Source organism: Vigna unguiculata, chromosome 8 (genome assembly GCF_037176805.1).
Source record: "Vigna unguiculata cultivar grain cowpea cultivar isolate G323 ecotype 2 chromosome 8, ASM3717680v1, whole genome shotgun sequence".
Classification (NCBI taxonomy): domain Eukaryota; kingdom Viridiplantae; phylum Streptophyta; class Magnoliopsida; order Fabales; family Fabaceae; genus Vigna; species Vigna unguiculata.
The window spans coordinates 41,685,888-41,708,001 of record NC_140799.1 but is presented as its reverse complement, the minus strand read 5'-3'; the positions used below and the strand labels follow the sequence as shown (position 1 = coordinate 41,708,001).

The 22,114-nt window shown below is 31.4% G+C and overlaps 5 protein-coding genes across 7 annotated transcripts in view; 1 reads left to right on the top strand and 4 right to left on the bottom strand.

The window, feature by feature from the left end:
* The window catches only part of ZAP1 (zinc-dependent activator protein-1), a 3,769-nt gene extending 1,077 nt beyond the window's left edge, over positions 1 to 2,692 (top strand). Inside the window, exons 2-5 of one of the 2 annotated variants that reach the window (XM_028084685.2) lie at positions 30 to 741; positions 826 to 991; positions 1,065 to 1,223; positions 1,868 to 2,692. In XM_028084685.2, the coding sequence (XP_027940486.1) occupies positions 138 to 741; positions 826 to 991; positions 1,065 to 1,223; positions 1,868 to 2,444 (1,506 nt within the window). In that variant the 5' untranslated portion in view covers positions 30 to 137 and the 3' untranslated portion in view covers positions 2,445 to 2,692. The remainder of the gene's footprint in view (positions 1 to 29; positions 742 to 825; positions 992 to 1,064; positions 1,224 to 1,867) is intronic. The other variant, XM_028084686.2, reaches the window with a different exon arrangement.
* Positions 2,693 to 3,947: 1,255 nt separating this feature from the next.
* PAT1 (GRAS family transcription factor) lies at positions 3,948 to 7,228 on the bottom strand. Of its 2 annotated transcripts, none has more exons than XM_028084596.2 (2): positions 7,065 to 7,228; positions 3,948 to 5,909 (listed from the first exon to the last, which is right to left on the bottom strand). In XM_028084596.2, the coding sequence occupies exon 2, from the start codon at positions 5,723 to 5,725 to the stop codon at positions 4,094 to 4,096; it is 1,632 nt and encodes a 543-aa protein (XP_027940397.1). In that variant the 5' UTR covers positions 5,726 to 5,909; positions 7,065 to 7,228; the 3' UTR covers positions 3,948 to 4,093. The 2 variants fall into 2 exon arrangements, with proteins under 2 accessions (XP_027940397.1, XP_027940398.1); XM_028084597.2 differs by having other exon boundaries at positions 7,054 to 7,193.
* Positions 7,229 to 15,850: 8,622 nt separating this feature from the next.
* LOC114195614 (glucan endo-1,3-beta-glucosidase 12-like) lies at positions 15,851 to 19,201 on the bottom strand. The gene is made up of 4 exons (XM_028086141.2): positions 19,057 to 19,201; positions 16,506 to 16,603; positions 16,133 to 16,387; positions 15,851 to 16,006 (listed from the first exon to the last, which is right to left on the bottom strand). Exons 2-4 carry the CDS (start codon positions 16,570 to 16,572, stop codon positions 15,972 to 15,974), a joined length of 357 nt encoding a protein of 118 aa, XP_027941942.1. The 5' UTR covers positions 16,573 to 16,603; positions 19,057 to 19,201; the 3' UTR covers positions 15,851 to 15,971.
* LOC114193979 (glucan endo-1,3-beta-glucosidase 4-like) lies at positions 18,482 to 19,668 on the bottom strand. Its single transcript, XM_028083993.2, has 3 exons — positions 19,399 to 19,668; positions 19,057 to 19,311; positions 18,482 to 18,658 (listed from the first exon to the last, which is right to left on the bottom strand). Exons 1-3 carry the CDS (start codon positions 19,463 to 19,465, stop codon positions 18,624 to 18,626), a joined length of 357 nt encoding a protein of 118 aa, XP_027939794.1. The 5' UTR covers positions 19,466 to 19,668; the 3' UTR covers positions 18,482 to 18,623.
* Positions 19,669 to 20,586: 918 nt separating this feature from the next.
* LOC114193978 (glucan endo-1,3-beta-glucosidase 4-like) lies at positions 20,587 to 21,631 on the bottom strand. The gene is made up of 3 exons (XM_028083992.2): positions 21,432 to 21,631; positions 21,059 to 21,313; positions 20,587 to 20,802 (listed from the first exon to the last, which is right to left on the bottom strand). Exons 1-3 carry the CDS (start codon positions 21,496 to 21,498, stop codon positions 20,768 to 20,770), a joined length of 357 nt encoding a protein of 118 aa, XP_027939793.1. The 5' UTR covers positions 21,499 to 21,631; the 3' UTR covers positions 20,587 to 20,767.
* Positions 21,632 to 22,114: the final 483 nt, after the last annotated feature.

The following is a 22,114-nucleotide window of genomic DNA, read 5'->3' as shown; positions in this document are numbered from 1 at the left end:
TTTTTCTAATAGCTCTTCAAATGTGTCAGGTCTGAACAGCCACAAGCTCACATTGCTTAGTCATCTTTCAGGACATTCATGGAAGCAGTCAGTGAAACTAGACCCATTTCCTTCTGATTTATAAGAAGTAGGTTCACATGGTTTCTTCAGACAAAAGTGTAGATCAAAATACCCCTTCTGGTAAATTGCTGCAGCATAGAGCCAGTCCTGATAGTGATGTTACATTGTCACAAGGTCATGATACTAAAAATGATCCTTCCAAACCAGAGGGAGCAACAAGTTCTCCTTCTGCTGTAGTTAAAAATGAAGAGGGGAAGGACTCCGATGCTACTGCATGTGCCCTGGAATCAGATCAAGAAGGAAGCACGTGCTCATTACCACCTGAGAAACATTTGCAGAGCCCTGATACTCTTTTGAATGAATTGCCTCCATTGCAATCCAGTCAAGAAAGTCCCTCTATAATACGTGAAAAGGTGTCTAAAGATGGCTATAACTGGCGAAAATATGGTCAGAAACATGTCAAGGGGAATGAATTTATACGGAGCTATTACAAGTGTACATATCCAAATTGCCAGGCAAAAAAGCAATTGCAGCAGTCTAATAATGGGAACATCACCGATTGTGTTTGTATCGGACAGCATAATCATCCTAGGCCTCAATTGAACTCCACAGTATCAGTTGAGTGTGTTTTTCCGGTTGTTGAACAAGCAGCACGCAAACCCTTGTTAGCCAATGTGAAAGGTGAGCAGTTAACATTGTTAGTACTTTAGTTTATATGATTTCATAGAAAAGATCTTAATGCATGTTATGGCACCATTTCTGAAGACAAAACATCCGTTGAGCAAGGATGCACGTCTCAACAGATCAAGCCTTTACAGTCCTTTCCGACTGCAAAAGTGTCCCCAGTTATTGAGTTGAAAGCTGCACATTTACAATTGTCAAAGGCAAAGAATCAGGTTCATGACAACGAGGATCCTGAGTCAAAGCGACAGTAAGTTGTTATCACTATGTTTTAAAATTTGCTTTGATATATATGTTTTAAAATTTGTGTTGATACCATGCAGGAAGAAAGACAGTAGTAATGCTGATTCCATTGGAGTTAACATGTCAACTCGTGAATCTCGTGTTGTTGTTCAGACTTCAAGTGAGGTTGATTTGGTAAATGATGGGTATCGCTGGCGCAAATATGGGCAGAAGCTAGTTAAAGGGAATGCAAACCCAAGGTACATGTTAAATTTTCATTTCAAATACAGTCTTATTTTCTGCCATTGTGATGGGTATCTCATTTTGCCTTGGATGAGCTAGCGTGAAACCTTGTCGCCATAAATTAATTTCATTAGCTTCTAGTGTAATGATCTCTTTGAGATATTCTTTGCCTGTTTGAAAGCAACAGGAAATGGTTATAGTATTTTCTTCTATATTATTTTCAAAGTATGTTCCACATGCACTTTTTGTAGGATTTTTAATCTTAAGTCCACACAACTAATAGTCTCAATATTATGGTTTTAACCATGATTTAGCAGTCCTATACTGGTTTTGAAATGCAAGCAACACTCTTGAATGTTTGAACACAGATGAAAAATTTTATTACAAGCATCATGTTTCTTTAGCATAAAAAGAAAGCAATGGAAATTGTATCAATACAGCTCCGGTTCTGAATTAGAATATTGGGAATACCAATTCCTTCAGTCTAGCTGCATCCTCTTCTCCAGCTGGTTAAACTTGTCAAGTTACCTCTTCTCATTCTGGTTACACTGTTTTTAGATGTTTATGTGCTCTCTCTATTCCTCTGTGCTCTGAGCTTTACATGGAAGCATCATTCACAAATGTTTTAATTTAATGTGATTGGATTTTCTCTCTACTGCAGAAGTTACTATCGATGCTCAAATCCTGGATGCCCTGTCAAAAAGCATGTGGAAAGGGCCTCTCATGATTCAAAAATTGTAATAACTACCTATGAGGGACAACATGATCATGAACTTCCCCCTGGAAGGACTGTCACTCATAATGCAGCTACAAATACTCACACAACGACCATGAATGGCAAGGCAGGAACCGAATCTGAAGATACTGCTGTTAACAGAGGGGAACAAAGTGGCTTGGGCTCGGCAAGCAAATTATCAGAGCAACTAAATGGCAAGTCAACTACTAAGTCAAAGGTCCGTGATATGGTTCAGTTTAGTGTGATAAGCCTTTCAAATGAGGGTCCTGAAGTTAAATTAAATGAGCAACAACAAAAAGATAACTCAGGTACCAAAGACGATTCTGTCAGCAGTGATGTTATATGCAATTCTAGTTCTGGAGTTCCGTGTAGATCCAATGAACAGCTGAAAAGTGAGGTAAAACCTTTATCAGAAGGAACTAAGGCCATTCATGATAACCCCAGTACAGAAAGCGAATTTAACAAGCAACCAGCAGCTGATGCAGAACCGGTCCAAAGCTAAATTTGCAATATTTTTTGAAGCTGCAGATGGTCACAGAAGAGTATAAATATTTGACTATGACATAGGCTTGACAGATATATTGTGGGATTATAATTCCTATCTCTACTCTAACCTTCACTTTACTCTTCTTCTAGCTCTCATTCTCTTTGGGCAGTTTGACTAAATATGCAAATTACAATTAATACTACATTGGATATCAAACTTGTATACCATTATTGTTAGAGTTAAATAAGATTTACATTTTCGTACATATGTATCTAAAATTCTAATATATCGTTGAGCATACTCAGTCATTCAGATGTAATTCTTGTTTTGTGCCTAGTAATCCTTCCATCTCCTTTCTTCTTGTAAATTTAGAAGTGCAATGCAGAATTGTAGTAGTTGAAAATAGCAAAAGTTATTCCATGCGCTAAAATGTGAGTGTTGGTGCAGTGGTTTAGGTTCATTCTTTAATGTCATGTTCAATGGCAACTGAATAGAACAGGATATTGGTTGGTATTTTATCATTTATCGAAAGGTGAAATAGACACTATTCTGTGTTTTGGAGCTTAGAGACCGAATATATAAACAGCCAAATCCTCTCTTACATTGTCTCAGTACACGAGAAGACCAATTGGTGTCAACTTTGGAGGCTGCTAAAGAATTTTATGGGTCCATTACGTTTAAGCTCATTCTTGAAGTCTAGAAGATAATGAGAGTGTTTCTTCTTACACATTCGTTTATAATTTTTATTTTTTGACTTTCAACTCTCTTGCTACTGAATTGAAAATACAGAAAGAGTTGCATCTTACAAGTCACTATACCCTTTGGAATTTATGCAATTCTCCTATTTGGCACTGATATTATTTTGTCAAGTCCACCTTTACAAGTTATGTTCGAGTAAGTCAGCTTGCTAGAAATTCGTTCTTCCTTCACAAAGCGACACTTGCAAATGTTGAGGTCCCCTAATGATCCAAACCACACCCTCTTTAAAATGATATAATATTTTTCCTGTAAAATGAAAATTCTTTCTGTAGAAGGACACAAGAATTTTCCTTCATATTGGTCCACCAAAGCAACGATCACACCAGCATAACCCCTTCAATACGCAGACCCTGGACCAATAAAAGGAGTGACTGTGCAAAGATAATCTTAGTCCCATGGCCTACCCTCTTACAGAATAAAGATAACTTTCATCAAATTTCAAACTCTCAGTCGTAGTTTTTTTTGTTTCAGTTATCATTAGTTATCTTAAATGAAGCCACGTGGGCTGTTTTATTAATTTAATCCTAACGCTTAAAGCAAAACATCTAATAAATACATGGACAACAATGTCTGATAACAGGATAGCATAGTTTCTAAATGCTTCTGATATATTCTACAAATTACTTTCCCCGTCACTAAGTCTAAGTATATTATATAACCATTGGGGTGCTCAGAATTCAGGGGCCAGAAAAGATTTTGAAATGACAGATTAATATTGCTGAAAAAGGAAATTTGTACCTACAATTTCTATAGAAATGCTTTAAACAAAGAAAATAGACTATTAGATTGGATTTAATGTCGAGAACTTTCTCATTAACTTTTACAGCAATGGAACAGAAAATGAAGAGGCATAGGTTCTTCTTTGTACCCTGACAAACATGCAGGAGTCACATATTACCCATGTCTCATTTCCATGCGCAAGAAGCAACCAAATCTCTATTCATCCAACCCAGATAAAGAGCTCCATCTCTCTCTTCAAGTCTATATCTATTACTGTAGTTCTCAAGCAATTTCTTAATGGTACCATTCACCAGTGAACTCAAAGGGTAAGGAGTGAAACCGGCCATTGCAAATCTTGATCTCCATTTCCCAAGCACCTCATGCCGTTCCACCCTCTCAACCCCTTCACAAGCTATGATGTTAACCAAATCTCTCGCCAAACAATGCTGCTCAACATTGATTCTCTCTTTATGATCTCTAGGAAGAGTCACATCTATTGACTCAAACATTGCTGTGTAATAGTCCAGAGTTTCAAGGAAACGAGGAAAGAATGCAGCAGTGTTTGTGTTAGATTCCTGCTCAACAAGTGTCACCACCTTCGGCGATAGGCTCCTAACCAACCTCAACAACCTATCCCTGTGATTCTGTGTACTCACACTTTCATCTGGCATATGATGTAGCATGAATGCAAAATTCACAGCCAGAGCTTCCCCCGGTCGAACTCCAAGGTTATGTAGTTGAACATCACAACCAGAAATAGCTGCAGCATGAAACTCAAACGGCACCTTAAAATGCTCAGCAAGCTTTGATAACCTCCTTCCCACTATGTGCAGTCCACCACCTCTAGCATAAGCTGATTGTGAGTCATCAATACCTGTAATCCGAATGTGGGGTGGCCCTCCAGGTCTAGCTGCAAAAGCCTGAATTAAAGTGATCCACTGGCTTCCTTGACCAATTTGGAAATCAATTATGTGCACCCTTTCTTCATCTTTCATAGCTTCTGCAATGGCTCCATTTGCAGACATGTACCCAAATTTGAAATAAGGGCAAACCTCATACAGTATGTGCATGTAGGAGAGAAGCTCAGAACTTTCTGGTTCTTTGCATCTTAAAGCTTTGTATATTGAACTCCCAGAAGCAGCTAATCTTGCAACAAGTCCTTCCAGCATGTATGCTCCCAACCGTTGAATTGGGTCGCCAGAAACTGACACCATCTGCCTTAGTTCATCCATCAGCCACTGTGCCATGAGCAAATCATTGTCTGCAATGGCTTTGGCACATGCAATAAGGATGTGCTTCAGGTTTTTGCTAGAAATTGCCACCATTGTTTGTCTCCAGCTATCCATCTCAAGTGAAGCAAAGTTGTTTCCATTGCTTATGGCACTGTCATAACAATCAAGATTATCAGAGTCAGGGCCAAGCATCACACTTTCCAACTCTCTCAGTTTGTGCTTGAAGCTGCTTAAATCATCGGTTATGCAGGAGCCACTCAATGGAGAGCCATAGGTATTCTCAGGGGAATGATACTGATCAGAAGGATATGACTGAGACTCATGCTGCGATATGGGGCTACCATTAGGTGAGAAACTAAGAGTTGAAGGAGAGTTGTAAAGAGTGAAACTGCCAGCTACAGAAGATGATTCCAATGTACAGTAAAGTTCAGAAGAACTTGGAGTTGAAAAGTGAGTTCCATGGCCTCCATCATGGTAAAATAGCTGCTGATTAAGGGTGCGATACTGCGGCAAGCAATAGGCTTCAATTTGTTGTAATGGTTGATAGTACATGCTTGAACTTCTATGTTGCTCTGATGCCTGCATTATAACTGCTGTAGTAGTTCAAGTTATCTCTTTCAGATTGTATCTTGCAGCAGAACAATGGACAATAGTGGCCTAGAGATAGCTGTTAATTGATCCTCATGGCAACATAACAGATATGACCCTGAATTGTTCAGGTTCTCTCTTCTGAGTGGAGATAAACCGCAGATTTAACATGATCTTCTGTCTGCGTGGAAAAATCCCAGCATCAGTTTTATCATATTCAGTAGCAGCTTGCAACTTACAATGAATAGAACAGAGAGAAAGACACAGCTCAAATATTCAGTTGATAGGAACAGAATTTAAGGGCAACTTTTTCAGGTCCTACAGAAACTAGGAGTTTAGAGTCAGCGCACTGTTAACATTAGTCTACTTTTTTCTTCTTCTTCTTCTTCTTCTACCGTGTATTATCAACTTGACTCTCATACCAAGTCAAACAATCTGCTTATTTTCTTTTTATCACAAAAGAATGAAGAACAAACTGGGATCTATCAGTGAGAATTTCCAAGAAACATCATAGTTGACCAATTCTAAAGATTACTGGTTTAAAGAAAAATACTTTTGAAATTTCCAGAATTAAACAAAGAGAAGGGAATGATTATTCGGAAAGGGAAAGGGAATTATCCAAACATGAACATCAGATTTCAATAAAAAAGTAACAAATAAGACGCGAGAAATGTACATGGCCCCACATATGGTTGAATTAGTTTTCATCTGAATGAAGCCAGCCACTAAAAACAACTGCAGAATTTAAGGGAAAATCCTCAGCCAAATCTAATGAAAATATAATGTTTATAAAAGTTGTGAAGAAAATTTCCGATTCTGCTTGATTAATTCATTTCAGTGCTTCCAATTTGGCTGAGCTGAAAGAAGAAAGCTTTAAATTTCGGTCAGAACAGATGTACAAAACACAAAAAGCAGAAACAGCAAACGGGAAGTACCTATACAAAGCAAGGTTAATCAAGCTACCACTCATACGGTATTCATACATAAATCATAGTTTATGTCATAAGCACATAGGTTAACAACAAAATGCACATCAACTCATGATTAGAACTGGAAATTAAAGTGCACTTCTCATTGCATGAATTGGTTAAGAATCAATTAAAGATTAGAAAAAGGGAGATATACATTTCTGTAAAATCCATTCACATCATGACATCAAAAACAGAAATGCTAAAACACTGGAACTCAAAAGGTCCAAGAAGTATGAGCTTAATACACTTTACTTCACAAACCCTTGTAAATAAGAGAAGATAAAACCAGAAGCAAATTTTGAAGGAAAGTATGAAGCCAATGGCTTCAGTTTGAGAAGTTTTTGAACATTATACCAGTTCCTTACCAAGATTTGAGAAAAAATCCAGGGTTGGAAAAGCACAGTGAGCTAGAATCTGAGAGCATGGGGGAGTGTAGTAGAAGACAAGGCTATTCCAATGAAGAAAAAACTACTGAGAAAGCATTGGTTGGTGTTAATATGATGCTTGGTGACAACTCTTTTTATTGAAATGACAAGAGCACCCCTTGCTATCAGTTTGTTTGGTCAAATACAGCCATCAATGCCACCCTTACAATTGTGTCTCACATCACACGTGGCCCTCTTTCACTGAGTTAGCATTTGCTGCTTCACTCAGTTTCCTTTTCAATCCATCTACTTACCTATTCATTTTTTTCCTTATACCATTAATATCATTCTTTTTCAAAACAAAAACATCATATTAAATGTAAAACAAACAAATACTGGTATTGTATGTACAATTTTTCTCTTTTCTTTTTATACACTTGAGTACCACACATCCACACAACCTCCTATATGGTTTTCATTAATGACCTACCAACTTTGATGCCAATCTGGCGTCTAAAAAAGAGTTTCCAAATTTCAGACTCGTTTGAAAAAATTCTAATGAGTTTTTAGATTTCAGACTTGTTGAGAAAATTCTAGTAATCACGCCAATGTAAAACATCAGGTTAGAAAATACAAGAAATTTAGCTACAAATATCATTTGTTTGTGTTAGTAATTTTGTCATTTAACTCTATTCAAGCCATATTAAACCATTAAGGTGCTGCTCTTAATATATAGAATGTTAACCATTTAATGTAAACAACTTATTTATGTCCTTCTCACTACTTAGACAAATGATTAACAAGATATTCATAAATTTCTCTGATTTCACACAGTGAAAATCATTGCTGAATAGTAGGGTATTGAATACTATGAATAGTGTATGTGAACTTTAATTTAATTTCTCAACTAGTGATAAAAAAGAACTCCCTAACAAACTTCAAAGTTATTTAAATCAACAACCTCATGTAATAAGGATTATTATATAGATTAATGTTCAGTATTGTACATAAATAATATATGCAATAATGATGATGACTAGGTTTGGAAGTGTATCCATCCAGGGTGGTTTAGCTGGACCGATATCTCTTGCACGACATGTATGGGAAATGACATCAGATAAATGACATGCTCAACTCATCAATCAATTGTAAAGTACTCTTATTTTTAGGTATAAAAACTTGTATTGTTAGTGTTATTTATGAGAGTTTCTGCTCCAGTCTTGCAGAGTGTGTTTTTCTTTCTGTTCATCATAGGTGGAGGATACACCATTACACTAGTCCTTGCTGAAAAAAGATGCATCTACTTGCATTATATAGAAATTATTAGCAAAATCCAATCTTTGATTTGGGAAATTTGAAGAGTAATTGTATAACTGAAATACTGTTTCAGTAAGTTGTTTGAAAATCATAGAACAAAAGCAGAAGTAAAATGATTTCTGACTGCTTCTATATGATATGCAAACATAAACATTGAAGTAAGAAAGAACCAAAGAGAATAGAACCTATAGAGTTAAGGAGAAAACAGTGTAAAACAGTACCCCACTTAGTTGTAGATTAAACGTTTCTTACTTTTTTTTTTTTTTGGCTTACCTCCACGACAAACAGTACAGAAATCATGAATTCAACTTCACTCAAGTGAAAAAAGTATGTAAAGTGGTTTATCTACTCTTTGATTAGAATTGAAATACTATGTAATCATAAGGTATTTCTAGTTAAAACTGAGTAAATACACCCTTACTTTATCACTTTAGACACTTTTTCACTTTAGATGTATCAATAACTTACACAAAGTTCATGTCTGCAAATAAAAGCATGCTCATCCTCCTGCCAAATCTAGGTTGGGAAGTGACAAATCTGTTGTATTCATTAGTTGCATTGCATCGGATCTTGTGCACATATTAATTTGATTTTATTAGATTCACTCTTTATTTCAGGTGCTTCTATTATATTTCAAGGATATTTTAAACTTTTTTTTACTCTCATCTTTTACTTAATAATCTTTTACTTACTGTTATTTAGTGTAAGTTATTAATTAATTAACTATTACTTTTTATTTTTGAAATAATTAATAATTCATATTAAATCACGTAAAAATCAGATATATAAATATAGTATAATTTTTGGATCGATAAATAACATGGAAAACTTTGAGGAGAGAGAAGAGAAGCTTGCATTAAAGGCGATGGAATCATGATGTAAGAAGTAGTGCCTTACACTTCAGCTAACATGCACTTGATCCCTTTCTATCTAATTTAGCATTTTATTTATTTATTCTTAAACCCTTACATTTATTTATAATATATTAATTTTGCTTGTTGCACTTATTCTCTTTCATAATCCATTGAACTTATCTAGAAAACATCTATTAGAATCTCTAAAGCTTTAAAATAATCACTACCTCTTATCCCAATCCAATTAGAAACTATAATGATGTAGTCCATGGAAAGTTACAACCCCAAATTATTTAAGAGTGCGCATTCTTGGACCATATCTTCCATAATTGCGTCTTCAACTTATTAAAACAAAAAAAGAAAAAAAAAAGGATTGGACGATAACTGCAATAAGATAGATCAAGTGAATTTAAATAATATCTCATAATTGTTAATTAGCTTTCAACCATTTTCTTCTAGAATTAATAGATTTTTTTAATACAACGTGTGAATTTTATTTCTTTTTGAATTGATGTACCCAATGCACAGTGGTACGAATAGAAATAATTTGACTAGATGTATAAACTTTTTGGAAGATTGTTAATAAACAATCTGCGTATAACGGACTTTGAATCCCAAATTTCAAATAAACTGACAAATTTGAAGAAGAAAAAGATAAAAGACAAAGCAAAGAGGTATTATTTATTAAGGTCCACCATACATACATAATATATGAGTGTTACTTTATACGCGTGCTCTTGTGATATTGTTGGATCATGTTCGTAATCAAATGCTGAAAAAACAACGGCAACAAATGCATAATAATTCTTTTCTCTAGAAACCGTAAATGAATAAACCCACAAATTCTTTTTTTGGGTGAAACCTGTTGGGTTTATAGAAGGAGAGATTTCACAGGAGAACAAACATCAATAAAACGAGTTTAATCATATAAGACATTGACACTATTTTTGATTTAAAACTTTAAGATAATAAATTTAAGAATCTTTATTCTTATATAGTGTTCTACTTTCTCATTTGTAGTCGACGCGAGACTTAGACTCACGTTCCTAACAAAACCAAGTGTCGAATTATTATGCATCCACTATTCTTGCAAAACGAAACCAAGTGTTGATGTGATTTGGCAAATAGTTTTCGCCTTTAAATATGCTTAGGGAATCAAATGTACCAAAGAACTAAACAGAGAAAAGGAAGAAGAGAAAAAAAAAAAAAGGAATCTTGGTAATACTTTGTCCACTCAAAAGTGAGTGTGCATAATGGCCCACACAACCTTATTTACTGTCCTTTATTTTCCAATTGCTGAAATTTGGAGTTTTGTGTTTATTCTGGTGTGCGCCAGCGATTTTGTGGAAGATCTACTAAGACAAGAAAATGTTATTTATTTGGCATTTTGTGGAGCATGTACTTAATTTAGCTCCTCGGTCAAGCAAAGATCATCTATCATCTCTTCTAAATCATTTTTTTTTAATGTATAATGACATTTTGATAAATTTAACGTCATATTTTTAAGTGATCTTAGAATATAAAAAAAATAAAAAAAAAGAAAATTATTTAGAAAATATTACTACAAGTTATAAGAAAAATTGTCAAAATTTAGTTATTAAAATGGGAGTGACATAAGCCATTCTCCCATAATCCACCCTAATTTCATTCCCCACATTTAGATCTTCATATGGGGTCAGTCATTGATGTTAAATAATTCTTGCCCCTTCCACGAATTGCCCAAAGGATTTGGATATCAACAAAGTTCAAACTTTAAAGATAAAGCGTAAAAGAATTTCAAATTTGAATACAAGATGTTGCAGTGCAAGTTTAACTAAAATGTATGTTTTTCATTTGATAATTGTGTCGACATGTTTTTTTTTTTCTTTTCTATTGATTGAAGACATTTCAGAGAGTATATGAATTCAGTCTTCTGAATTAACTGGGCTAAAAATGTCAATTAATTAGCTTTTGAGATTTCAAAATTTTGTCATTATTGAGATATGAAAGGGTAAGAAAAAAAATAATAATTTGTTCTAATTTTAATTTGACAGCTTTTTTCAACTGATTGTTAACAACGACTCAGTTTTGTTGATTACAGCATTGGTTAAAAGGATAAAAAGTAAAACAGTTCAATTATCATTTAGTCCATTTAATGTACTTCATTCATAAAGTAATAAGATTCTAATCCTAAGATTAAAGTTGTCTAACAATGCAATGTTTCAGTTTAATCGAATCCCTTTTTGAAAGTTTTTTCTTCCCCCTGTATACACATTTCGTCAAGGTTCACTGCATTTTTATTGTTGAAGAGTTAACTCTTAGAATTAACATATTTATTTATCAAAATGGAATTAATTTTTTTTTTCAGCTAGATCTGAAAGTAAAGAAGATGGGTTGCTACAACAGTATTCCTTAACAATAATGAAGGAACAGAAAAAATACTTTTGTGTATATATATTAAGTTTGCATAAAAAATATGTAAATTTTTAAAGTAAAATTTTAATTTTAATTAAAGCATAGTACTAGAAAATGTACATGTTATAATACTAGAGTTAAAAGACAATTAAGTGAGTTATTCTATTAGCCACGTGACATATTAGAAATCAATAAAAAAAATCTCTAGGGAGTAGGTTTCAATAATTGACTTCAATTCATCCATATATATGGGAGAAATATCCCTTTATAATAAACTTTCACATTCCAATTATTCTTTTCATATATAATTTAAAACATCTTCTTTTAACTTAAAGATAAAGACTTATCTCCTAAATCTTTTAACATAAAGATAAAGACTTATCTTCTAAATGGACTGAAATTATCTATACGTCTTTTTTTAAGTATGATATTTTAACAAGTAACAGTAAAGATCGCAAAGCTAAAATTTTAACCGATTAAATATGTTTTTATTTTTTTATTTTTAAATAAAATTTGGAATTAGTTTCTTATTTAAATTTTGATTTAATTTAGTTTCCATATTTTAGTCGATTTAATCTTTTTAACTAAAATGTTAAATTTATTTGAATTTTTAAATACGTTTTATTATGACCTCAATTTAATATATTTTTAATTGAAAAACTCGTTTAATACATTTTACTTCCTGATCGAAACTTAAGAAATCAAAAAGATGAAAAACATACTTTGACAAAATTTTATTTCACAAACTTTAATAAACTACTATTTTTAGTAAAAAAAACCCTAAAATTGATTACTTTATTCTTGTAACTTCTATAAAAAAAAAGTAAAAAATTACCCTATATAATAACTTTGTCAAAAAAATGTTTAAAAAATCATTTTTGCAAAAAGATATATAACCCCTTCTTCTTTTGATGGATAACAAAACTGCATAAGCTTATGAGAAAGAAAGAGGAACTTAAGAGACACGAAGTTATTATTGTGAGAAACGTTGATGAAATAGCAAAAGGTTGTCGATTGTAGTACTTTAGGATGCATGCATAAAGAGAAAGTGTAGGCCTTGCAGATAAATATTTGTCCCCCGATTCCTAATTCCTAAGATGAAGCCGAACCTAATCAGAGTGAACAATGTTTTACGAACACACTCACTGTGGGGCAAGCCTTAAACTCGGTCCAATTACATGTCTGAAAATGTTACCAAGTTTGAGGAGTGTGTTCCAAAGCTAAAAGCCATAATGAAAGATCTTGACTTTTGCATTCGGTTTCTCTGTCATGGCACCGCCCATGTAAGGCCTTTTGGGAGATACATTACCTTAATGTTCTCTCCTTTTTATCTGCACAATTTGTCCTCTTCTTATCCTTTCATCAATTACCGAAGTTGCAGGTTTTGTAAATTTTAAAGGCTATTGTTCAACAACATGTTCTGCTACGCATTTTGGCAAACACATGGGTCCCTCTCCGCACATGTGCCACTCTTTACTTTCGAACAAATTCTTCCTTATTTTAGGCTGCACTGCGTTTCTGTTTCTTCGTGACGCGGCAAATTCCGATTGGGAAGTGTGCGGTGGAGAAGTTCCCATGTATTCTTCTTCCATCTCTCGTTTAGGGTTTACCCTTTTCCTTTTTCTACTTCCAAATCATACAAATCCACCACTCCAAATAAAAAACATTTTTAAATTTACAAGTTGTCAAATGGTAACGCACGTGAGGTCTCTGTAACAATAAATATATATATATATATATATATATATATATATATATATATATATATATATATATATATATATATATTGAAAAATATTGAAAAATAATAAATCTTATAAATCATGTAAAAATAAAAAAGTTAATATCGAATAAAACATTCTCTTAAGATTTTATGTTGGAGATAATATCAAATAATTATTGGATCGACTGCTTACTACTTGATAAAAAACTATAACTATTAGTCAGGGCACGATTCTTTCTATTTAGGAGCCTATGAGTCCAAATACCATAATTTGATTGTGACTTACTCTATCCAATCTCTGTTACGGAACAATTGTTGCCAACAGTAACAAATGACACGTTTAATTCAATTTGTGAAGGACAAGGTAAGCGAGCATTTAGTACTTAATTATAGGTTATTTTCTAGAATCTAGGTATATCATAACCAATTGCAATTTAGAATTCGTCAAGTATATATATATCAGTCAGAAGTCAGTTATTTGATTAGGGCATTTCAGCACATTAGACCAACAAGTGTTGTTTGGCATGTTCTGCTTATTTCCTTCAAAAACGTCTGAGAATTTTGGAATATTGGACTGGAAGAAACAACTTGTGCACTTGTCAAGCACAGTACCATATTTGAACTGGTAAAACAAGACATTTTCAGCTTAACATCATCATCTCAGTTTCCTAGTCAATTTTCTCAGCAAAAAGTTTCACCAAGAGAAATAACAGTTTACAATTTGCAGGATTAAGTTAAACCAGAAACAAAAAATTAGAATTTTACAAAGAATGGTGTATTTTAGCTCCTGACTCGAATCGAATAAGTGCATAATTAGGATATGGTTTTGGTGAGATTTGTGGGCTAGGATCACTCCTCAATTAATGTATAGTTTTGGTTTTATATATGATGTCTTAATCAGAATGTCTGTTTTATTTGATTTGTTGAATTGCAGAGTCCACCGAGGACTTTGACTTTGGAGGAACCATGCTGTTAATTCTAATTCCACATTCAAAAAAGAGACAGTAGAATGCTTCACCTCTCAAATTATTCTGGTTGACTCTTGTTTTAGGGTTTCTCAATTTGGTTCCTTGAGTATTGGAGAAACCATTGAAACCCCAAAAATATTACATAGGAATATGAATATCAGTGCTATATACTTTTCCTGTTTTTGAGGTAAACAAAGGTGTTTAGTTCTTTGAGTAATATCAGATGAAAAACCTAACTTACATGGCATGGCATCATGATTCTGAGAGAGAGAAAGAATATTTAGGTTAGGACTAGTTTGGTATGATAATATATAATATACTATCTATGATATAATTTTAAATTTGAAAATATATTATCTGTATTATATTTTTAGATTACACATCACAAAGCATTTTTAGAATGTAATGGATAATACGATCTAGAATCATAGACAATTTAGATTTTTCCCCACATATGGAGGTGCAGAAGAAAGAATATGGTGCTAAAAGAAATTGCCTTGCCTAGGGCCTGATTGTTGGGCCAAGTTAACTAGAAAAGTCCAGATAATTAGTACAGCGTCACATTATTAAATAAAGAGCCCTGTTAACTAATGTCTAGTTACTATCCTAAGAGTAAGAATAATTAATAAATATTTAATTTTACAAAATTATATAATTAATTGTGATATTAAATAAATTTTAATTTAATAATATAATTTCTGTTAATCAGTACATGAATTAAAAATAATTAATAAATATTGAATTTTATAAAAAAAAAATATATTTAATTATGACATGAAATAAATTTTAACTTCAATTTACAATTTTATTTTATTTTGAATCCTAAATATTATATGGTCATCATTTATAATTTCTTTGATATATACGTGAAAAATATTGAAAACATAATGAAATTTAATGTCATTAAATTTAAAGGTCATCCTCTATTAATATTGTTCCATGACATTTTATAATTAAATTTTTTTATTCAGGTTAACTTTCTATTTTACTTTTAATTACATAATAAAATCATACCGTTAAAAAAGAAAAACGTTGTAGAAATATTTTCACAAACACATCATTATTACCAGTGAGATAATCATAATCACCTCCAATGATAAAATAAATTAAAAATAGAAAATAAAAAACATTGAATGATGATAATCTGTGATGGATTTTTTTTATTATTTAAATATTAAATTAATTTGGTAAAATAAAATTATTTAATGATTTTTATATTATTTACTGTGATAGTACATTAATATTTTTACTATAAAATTTATATATAGAATTCTAAATTTTATTATACTATATTCCTTTAAATAATTGTTATAATATTCATACTTCTAATATAATTTTATTTAATTACAATACAATTAAGTTAAAATTATTTTATTATTTTAATTTTTTTATATTCATCCAATAAATTATGTATATTTGTGTGTATTTTTTTCTAAATAAAATAAAATTATATTAATAATTATTAAAGTTAAAATTCATTTAACATGATACTTAATTACTAATTTTATACTTATTAATTATATTTTAAACTAAATTGTAAATATTTCACCTCGATCAATATTATTAAATAAAAGACAAAGGTCCACACCAGACAAAAGTTGGAGCTCTATTTATTGCTGCATTTATTTGAAGTCTTCTGTCTCATTTATGATCATGGAATGAAGTCATAGTGACAAGAACCGTGACCTGTGCACAAACATTAAGAATTCAAAGGTTATAAATCACCATTTTCATACACTTTGTTCTATGCTGCAAATCTATAACAATTAAAAACCGAATTATTTTAAATCCTAGAATGAGTTTGATACTTACTAGGATCTGTTTCTGTTGCCATGGCAGCACCTCTGAAGTTGCAAGAAGCTCCTCTGTGCTTGAACTTCTGATAGTAGCTGTTGAAGGCATAAGAAGCATGGTCTTTTAACGTGTTTGGAAGATAGCAAGGTTGCTTCACTTGAATCTTTCTGCAATCTGCACCTCCTTTTCCACAAGCCCAATCCATAGCTGCCTGCAATTCATTCTGTGTGGCCTGTTCATCAGCAACACACCATTGCTCAAACTCCCCATATGCTGCATCAATGCAATGTAATCTACTTTTTCAGATCAACACAATGCATACAATAGGGAGAGGGAATAAAAAGTTAATGTTTTTATTTCTGGGGTAGAGGAAGAAGTACTTTTCCGTTACCTGGTTTTGGAGGAATCATGAACAGGAAAAGTAGAGGAAGCATTAACTTCAGCATCAATGTTGCCATCTTCGAGAAAAGATAATAAAGCCTTTGGTGACTGATAAAGACTAGTGAGTGTATAGAATAAATACCAAACACATTACTTATATACTACACAAACTACCAAACAAATATGTTGGGTCTTTCGAAAAGATTAATGAAGAGATTCAATATTATTAAAACATGAGTTTAGATTAATTAGTTTATAGATCTTATTTTTATATAATGTTCAATTTTATTATTTTTATTCATTGTGAAACTTAAATTTTCAATAATTAAAAAAAGTAAGTTATGACCTCTTTTTAATGATTAACAAGAAATTTTACTGTATTCCCTAATATGTTTATCATTCATGATCTCTTTGTCAAACAAAATTTAACTTTAACATAAAAAAGTTATTTGTTATAATAAAAAATAATTTAATATGAGTCAAAGTTCCATATAAAATATAAAATGAGATGACAAAACTAAACACATAAAAGAAATATATTAAATGATGTTTACGTTTTCATTATAAGAAGTACTTTTCAATGAAAAATTTATTATGTATTTTCATAACTTCAGTTTTAAATGTTTATATTAAAAATTTGATACTGAATATATTCAAAAAATTGACCAAATGTTTCTAATGATGATTCTGAGAGAGAATATTTAGGTAAGGACTAGTTTGGTATGATAATATAGAAGGAAGAACTAAATAATTCAGAATGTATTATATAATATACTATCTATAATATAATTTTAAATTTGAAAATACATTATCTGTATTATACTCAAAATACATTTTTAGAATGTAGATGGATAATACGATCTAGAATCATGGACAATTTAGATTTTTCCTCACATGTGGAGGTGCAGAAGAAAGCATATGGTGCTAAAAGATATTGCCTTGCTTAGGACCTGATTGTTGGGTCAAGTTCTCTAGAATTGGGTCTAAGAAGTCCAAATAATTAGTACTGTGTCACATTATTAAATAAAGAGTCCTGTTAACCAATGTCTAATTACTATCCTAAAAGTATTAATTAAGAATAATTAATAAATATTTAATTTTATAAAAATATATAATTAATTTTGATATTAAATAAATTTTAATTTAATAATATAATTTCTGTAAACCAATAAATAAAAAAATCATATTTAATTATGACATTAAATATATTTTAACTTCAATAATCATTAGTACAATTTTATTTTATTTTGAATCCTAAATATTATACGGTCATCATTTAGAATTTCTTTCATATATACATAAAAAATATTGAAAAAATAATGAAATTTACTGTCGTTAAATTTAAAGTTCATCCTCTATTAATATTGTTCCATGATATTTTATAATTATTTTTTTTTATTCAGGTTTAACTTTCTATTTTACTTTTAATTACATAATAAAATCATACCGTTAAGAAAAAACGTTGTAGAAATATTTTCACAAACATATTATTACAGGTGAGATAATCATAATCACCTCCAATAATGAAATAAATTAAAAATTAAAAATTAAAAATTAAAAACGTTGACCGATGATAATCTGTGATGGAAAATTATTTTTTATTATTAAATATAAAATTAATTTTTTAAAATAAAATTATTTAATGATTTTTATATTATTTACTATGATAGTACATTAATATTTTTAGTATAAAATTTATTATATAGAATTCTAAATTTTATTACTACATTCCTTTAAATAAGTGTTATAATATTCATACGTTTAATATAATTTTATTTAATTACAATACAATTACGTGAAAATTATTTTATTATTTTAATTTTTTTATATTTATCAAATAATTTATCAATTGTAATTATATAATATTTGTGTGTATTTTTTCTGAATAAAATAAAATTATATTAATAATTATTAAAGTTAAAATTCATTTAATATGATACTTAATTACTAATTATTTTATACTTATTTATTATATTTTAAACTAAATTGTAAATACTTCAGCTCCATCAATATTATTAAATAAAAGACAAAGGTCCACAATATATGCTTAATTGGAGTTTGTGAGCCAGACAAATGTTGGAGTTTATTTATTGTTGCATTTATTTTAAGTCTTCTGTCTCATTTATGATCACCGAATGAAGTCATAGTGACAAGAACCATGACCTGTGCACAAACATTAAGAATTCAAAGGTTATAAATCACCATTTTCATACACTTTGTTCTATGCTAAAAATCTATAGCAATTAAAAACAGAATAATTTCAAATCCTAGTTATAGTTAAATCGTGAGATAAAATTCTCATATTAAAATACACAAAATTAAATATTATATAAGAATAAAAATCTATAACATTATTGTTTTAAAATTTTGAAGTTAAAAATAGTGTCAAATATTTTGTATGTGTAAAATTAATGTTACGTAATCATAAAACTACATTCTCTCGATCACTATAACCATAATTTATATGTAATCAAAATATATTAAAAAATATATAACCCAACAGTAATATTAGAGTCGATACTTCCATAAGAAAGATTATGAGGAATGAGTTTGATACTTACTAGGATCCATTTCTGTTGTCATGGCAGCACCTCTGAAGTTGCAAGAAGCTCCTCTGTGCTTGAACTTCTGATAGTAGCTATTGAAGACATAAGAAGCATGATCTTTCAATGTGTTTGGAAGATAGCAAGGTTGCTTCACTTGGATCTTTCTGCAATCTGCACCTCCTTTTCTGCATACCCAATTCATGGTTGCTCGCAATTCTTTCTCAGGGGCCTGCGCATCAGCAACGCACCATTGCTCAAACACCGCGTATGCTGCACCAATGCAATCAATCTACTTTTTCAGATCAACACAATGGAAACTTATTTCCAACATTTTTATGTTTTCGTTTCTGGGGTTACCTGCTTTTGGAGGAATTATGAACAGGAAAAACAGAGGAAGCATTAACTTCACCATCAATGCTGCCATTTTCGAGAAAAGATAACAGAGCCTTTGGTGATTGATGAAGACTAGTGAGTGTATAGAATAAATACCAAACACATTGCTTATATAGTACACAAACAGCCAAACAAATATGTTGGCTCTTTCGAAAAGATTAATGAAAAATCATAAATAAATAATTGACATTATCTTTAATTTAAAATTTTAAAAACAATGAATTTATGGATGATTGCTTTTATACGATGTTCAACTTATGTCAAAATTCCATAAAGAATGAAATGACAAAACTAAAGACATAAAAAAATATTAAATGATGTTTACGTTTTCATTATAAGAAGTAATTTTCAATGAAAAGTTTATTATTTATTTTCATAACTTCAGTTTTAAATGTTTATGTTAAAGATTTGATGTTGAATATACTAATAAAATTGACCAAATGTTTCTAATGATAAAATTAAATTGACAAATAATTTGAGCTTAAACTAATTCACTTGGGCTGAGACTAATTGATAAACAATATTGTATAGCCCATTTACGTATTGATAGGCCAAACTTCATGTATGGAGGCCCATGTACCCTTTTACTTGTATCATTCTTAAGCAAAAGTAAAATTTATGTAAAAAATAACTAAAAAAGAGCTAAATTTGAGATATTTCAAAGTATAATTTTTACACTCTGAAATAAATATTTCAAAATAAAAATTTACTGATCCAAAAATGTTGAAACTGAAAGCACTGTAAAACAACATCTTCAGCTTCGCTCCAACTATGTGATATTCCAATTTGAGGATATCTCCTTTAATTCATGAATGAAATGGTGCAAGGCACACTTTGCCTCAAAGATTTTATCAAATTTATTGACTCATAATTTATTTACTGATCCATTCTGCTGTCATTCCTAATTATAATTTAAAATTTTAAAATTATGATACATATTGAATTATTAAGAAGAAGTCTCAAGTATAGGAATTTTTAACCAAAATGTGAAACTAACCTTCTCCCTAAACACAACAAGACAAAATACACTCATATGGGCCAAGTTAATAATTTAATTTGAATTGGGCCTTAGAAGTCAGAGGTCCAGTGCCGGAAAACTAGTACTGTATCACACCGTTAAAAATGACGAAATTAAATTGGACTACACATCTATTAAGGTAGGAAAAAAGAAATTAATTTATTAGTTTTTGCAATTGCAAAGGAAAATTTCAGCTCTATCCATATTATAAAATAAAAAATCTACAAAAAAATGCTTAATTGGAGTTTGGGACCCAGAAAAAAGTCCAACTTCTCGTTATTGCTGCAGTTATTTGAAGTTCTGTCACAGTTGCGATCATGGAATGAAGTCATAGTGACAAGAATCATGACCTGTGCACAAACATTAAGAATTCAAAGGTTATAAATCACCAGTATTCACACACTTTGTTCTATGCTGCAAACTTAGAACAACTAAAAACTGAATTATTTTGAATGTTGTATGGGGATTTTGGATATAATTGTAAACTCTGCTTGTATCTTCTTAAGAAATCCTCCATTCAGAGGTAAAAAACATCATCATCATGTGCCTAGTTATACCAAAATAGGAAATCAGAGAGTGATTATGAGGAATGAGTTTGATACTTACTAGGATCCGTTTCTGTTGTCATGGCAGCACCTCTGAAGTTGCAAGAACCACCAGTGTGCTTGAACTTCTGATAGTAGCTGTTGAAGGCATAAGAAGCATGGTCTTTTAACGTGTTTGGAAGATAGCAAGGTTGGTTCACTTGAATCTTTCTGCAATCTGCACCTCCTTTTCCACAAGCCCAATCCAAAGCTGTCTGCAATTCATTCTGTGTGGCCTGTTCATCAGCAACACACCATTGCTCAAACTCCCCATATGCTGCATCAATGCAATGTAATCTACTTTTTCAGATCAACACAATGCATACAATAGGGAGAGGGAATAAAAAGTTAATGTTTTTATTTCTGGGGTAGAGGAAGAAGTACTTTTCCGTTACCTGGTTTTGGAGGAATCATGAACAGGAAAAGTAGAGGAAGCATTAACTTCAGCTTCAATGTTGCCATTTTCGAGAGAAGATAACAGAGCCTTTGGTGATTGATAAAGACTAGTGAGTGTGTAGAATAAATACCAAAGACATTGCTTATATAGTACACAAACAGCCAAAGAAAAAGCAAGGAAGTTATGGTCTCTTTCTAACGGCTAATCAGGAATTTTACGTTATTCCCTTGCAGGTGGATCATTCATGGTGGCCACTTTGACAGAAAGAACTTAGCTGTAGCATGGGAGAAGATTATTTAAAGATGACAAAAACTAAACATAAACTCGTTGTGTTAATATCTTAGATTAAAAATAGTATTAATTTTGTATATAAATTGGTCTCATTTATATATATAATCTCTCATAATAAATAAGCTCATTATTTCTAACGCCACTTCCAATTTTAGCGGTTATGTGATGCTTTGGCACATGGTCCACACTCACACACTCGGGGAAAGAAAAAGACTTATATTCTTAACTTTCTCTGCTGTCAGAAGTTCGTCCAACTCAACAACGATTTTACCTTTTTTTCCCTCTCAGTGACAAAATGATTATTTATCTCACTTCCTTCTTTCTTCCTTACTTTCCACACACACTCCTCAGCTTTAACCCCGTTTTTTTCTTTAGCCCTTTACAGTGTGA

Excerpts from the sequence above, each read along its gene's own strand:
- LOC114193978 (XM_028083992.2), bottom strand. The coding sequence starts at position 21,498 with ATGGCAACATTGAAGCTGAAGTTAATGCTTCCTCTACTTTTCCTGTTC. Across the intron at positions 21,314-21,431 it reads CATGATTCCTCCAAAACCAG|CATATGGGGAGTTTGAGCAA; the intron begins GTAACGGAAAAG and ends GCATTGATGCAG. Across the intron at positions 20,803-21,058 it reads GACAACAGAAACGGATCCTA|GTCATGATTCTTGTCACTAT; the intron begins GTAAGTATCAAA and ends GTTTGTGCACAG.
- PAT1 (XM_028084596.2), bottom strand. The coding sequence starts at position 5,725 with ATGCAGGCATCAGAGCAACATAGAAGTTCAAGCATGTACTATCAACCA.
- LOC114195614 (XM_028086141.2), bottom strand. The coding sequence starts at position 16,572 with ATGGCAACATTGATGCTGAAGTTAATGCTTCCTCTACTTTTCCTGTTC. Across the intron at positions 16,388-16,505 it reads CATGATTCCTCCAAAACCAG|CATATGGGGAGTTTGAGCAA; the intron begins GTAACGGAAAAG and ends GCATTGATGCAG. Across the intron at positions 16,007-16,132 it reads GGCAACAGAAACAGATCCTA|GTCACGGTTCTTGTCACTAT; the intron begins GTAAGTATCAAA and ends GTTTGTGCACAG.
- LOC114193979 (XM_028083993.2), bottom strand. The coding sequence starts at position 19,465 with ATGGCAGCATTGATGGTGAAGTTAATGCTTCCTCTGTTTTTCCTGTTC. Across the intron at positions 19,312-19,398 it reads CATAATTCCTCCAAAAGCAG|CATACGCGGTGTTTGAGCAA; the intron begins GTAACCCCAGAA and ends GCATTGGTGCAG. Across the intron at positions 18,659-19,056 it reads GACAACAGAAATGGATCCTA|GTCATGGTTCTTGTCACTAT; the intron begins GTAAGTATCAAA and ends GTTTGTGCACAG.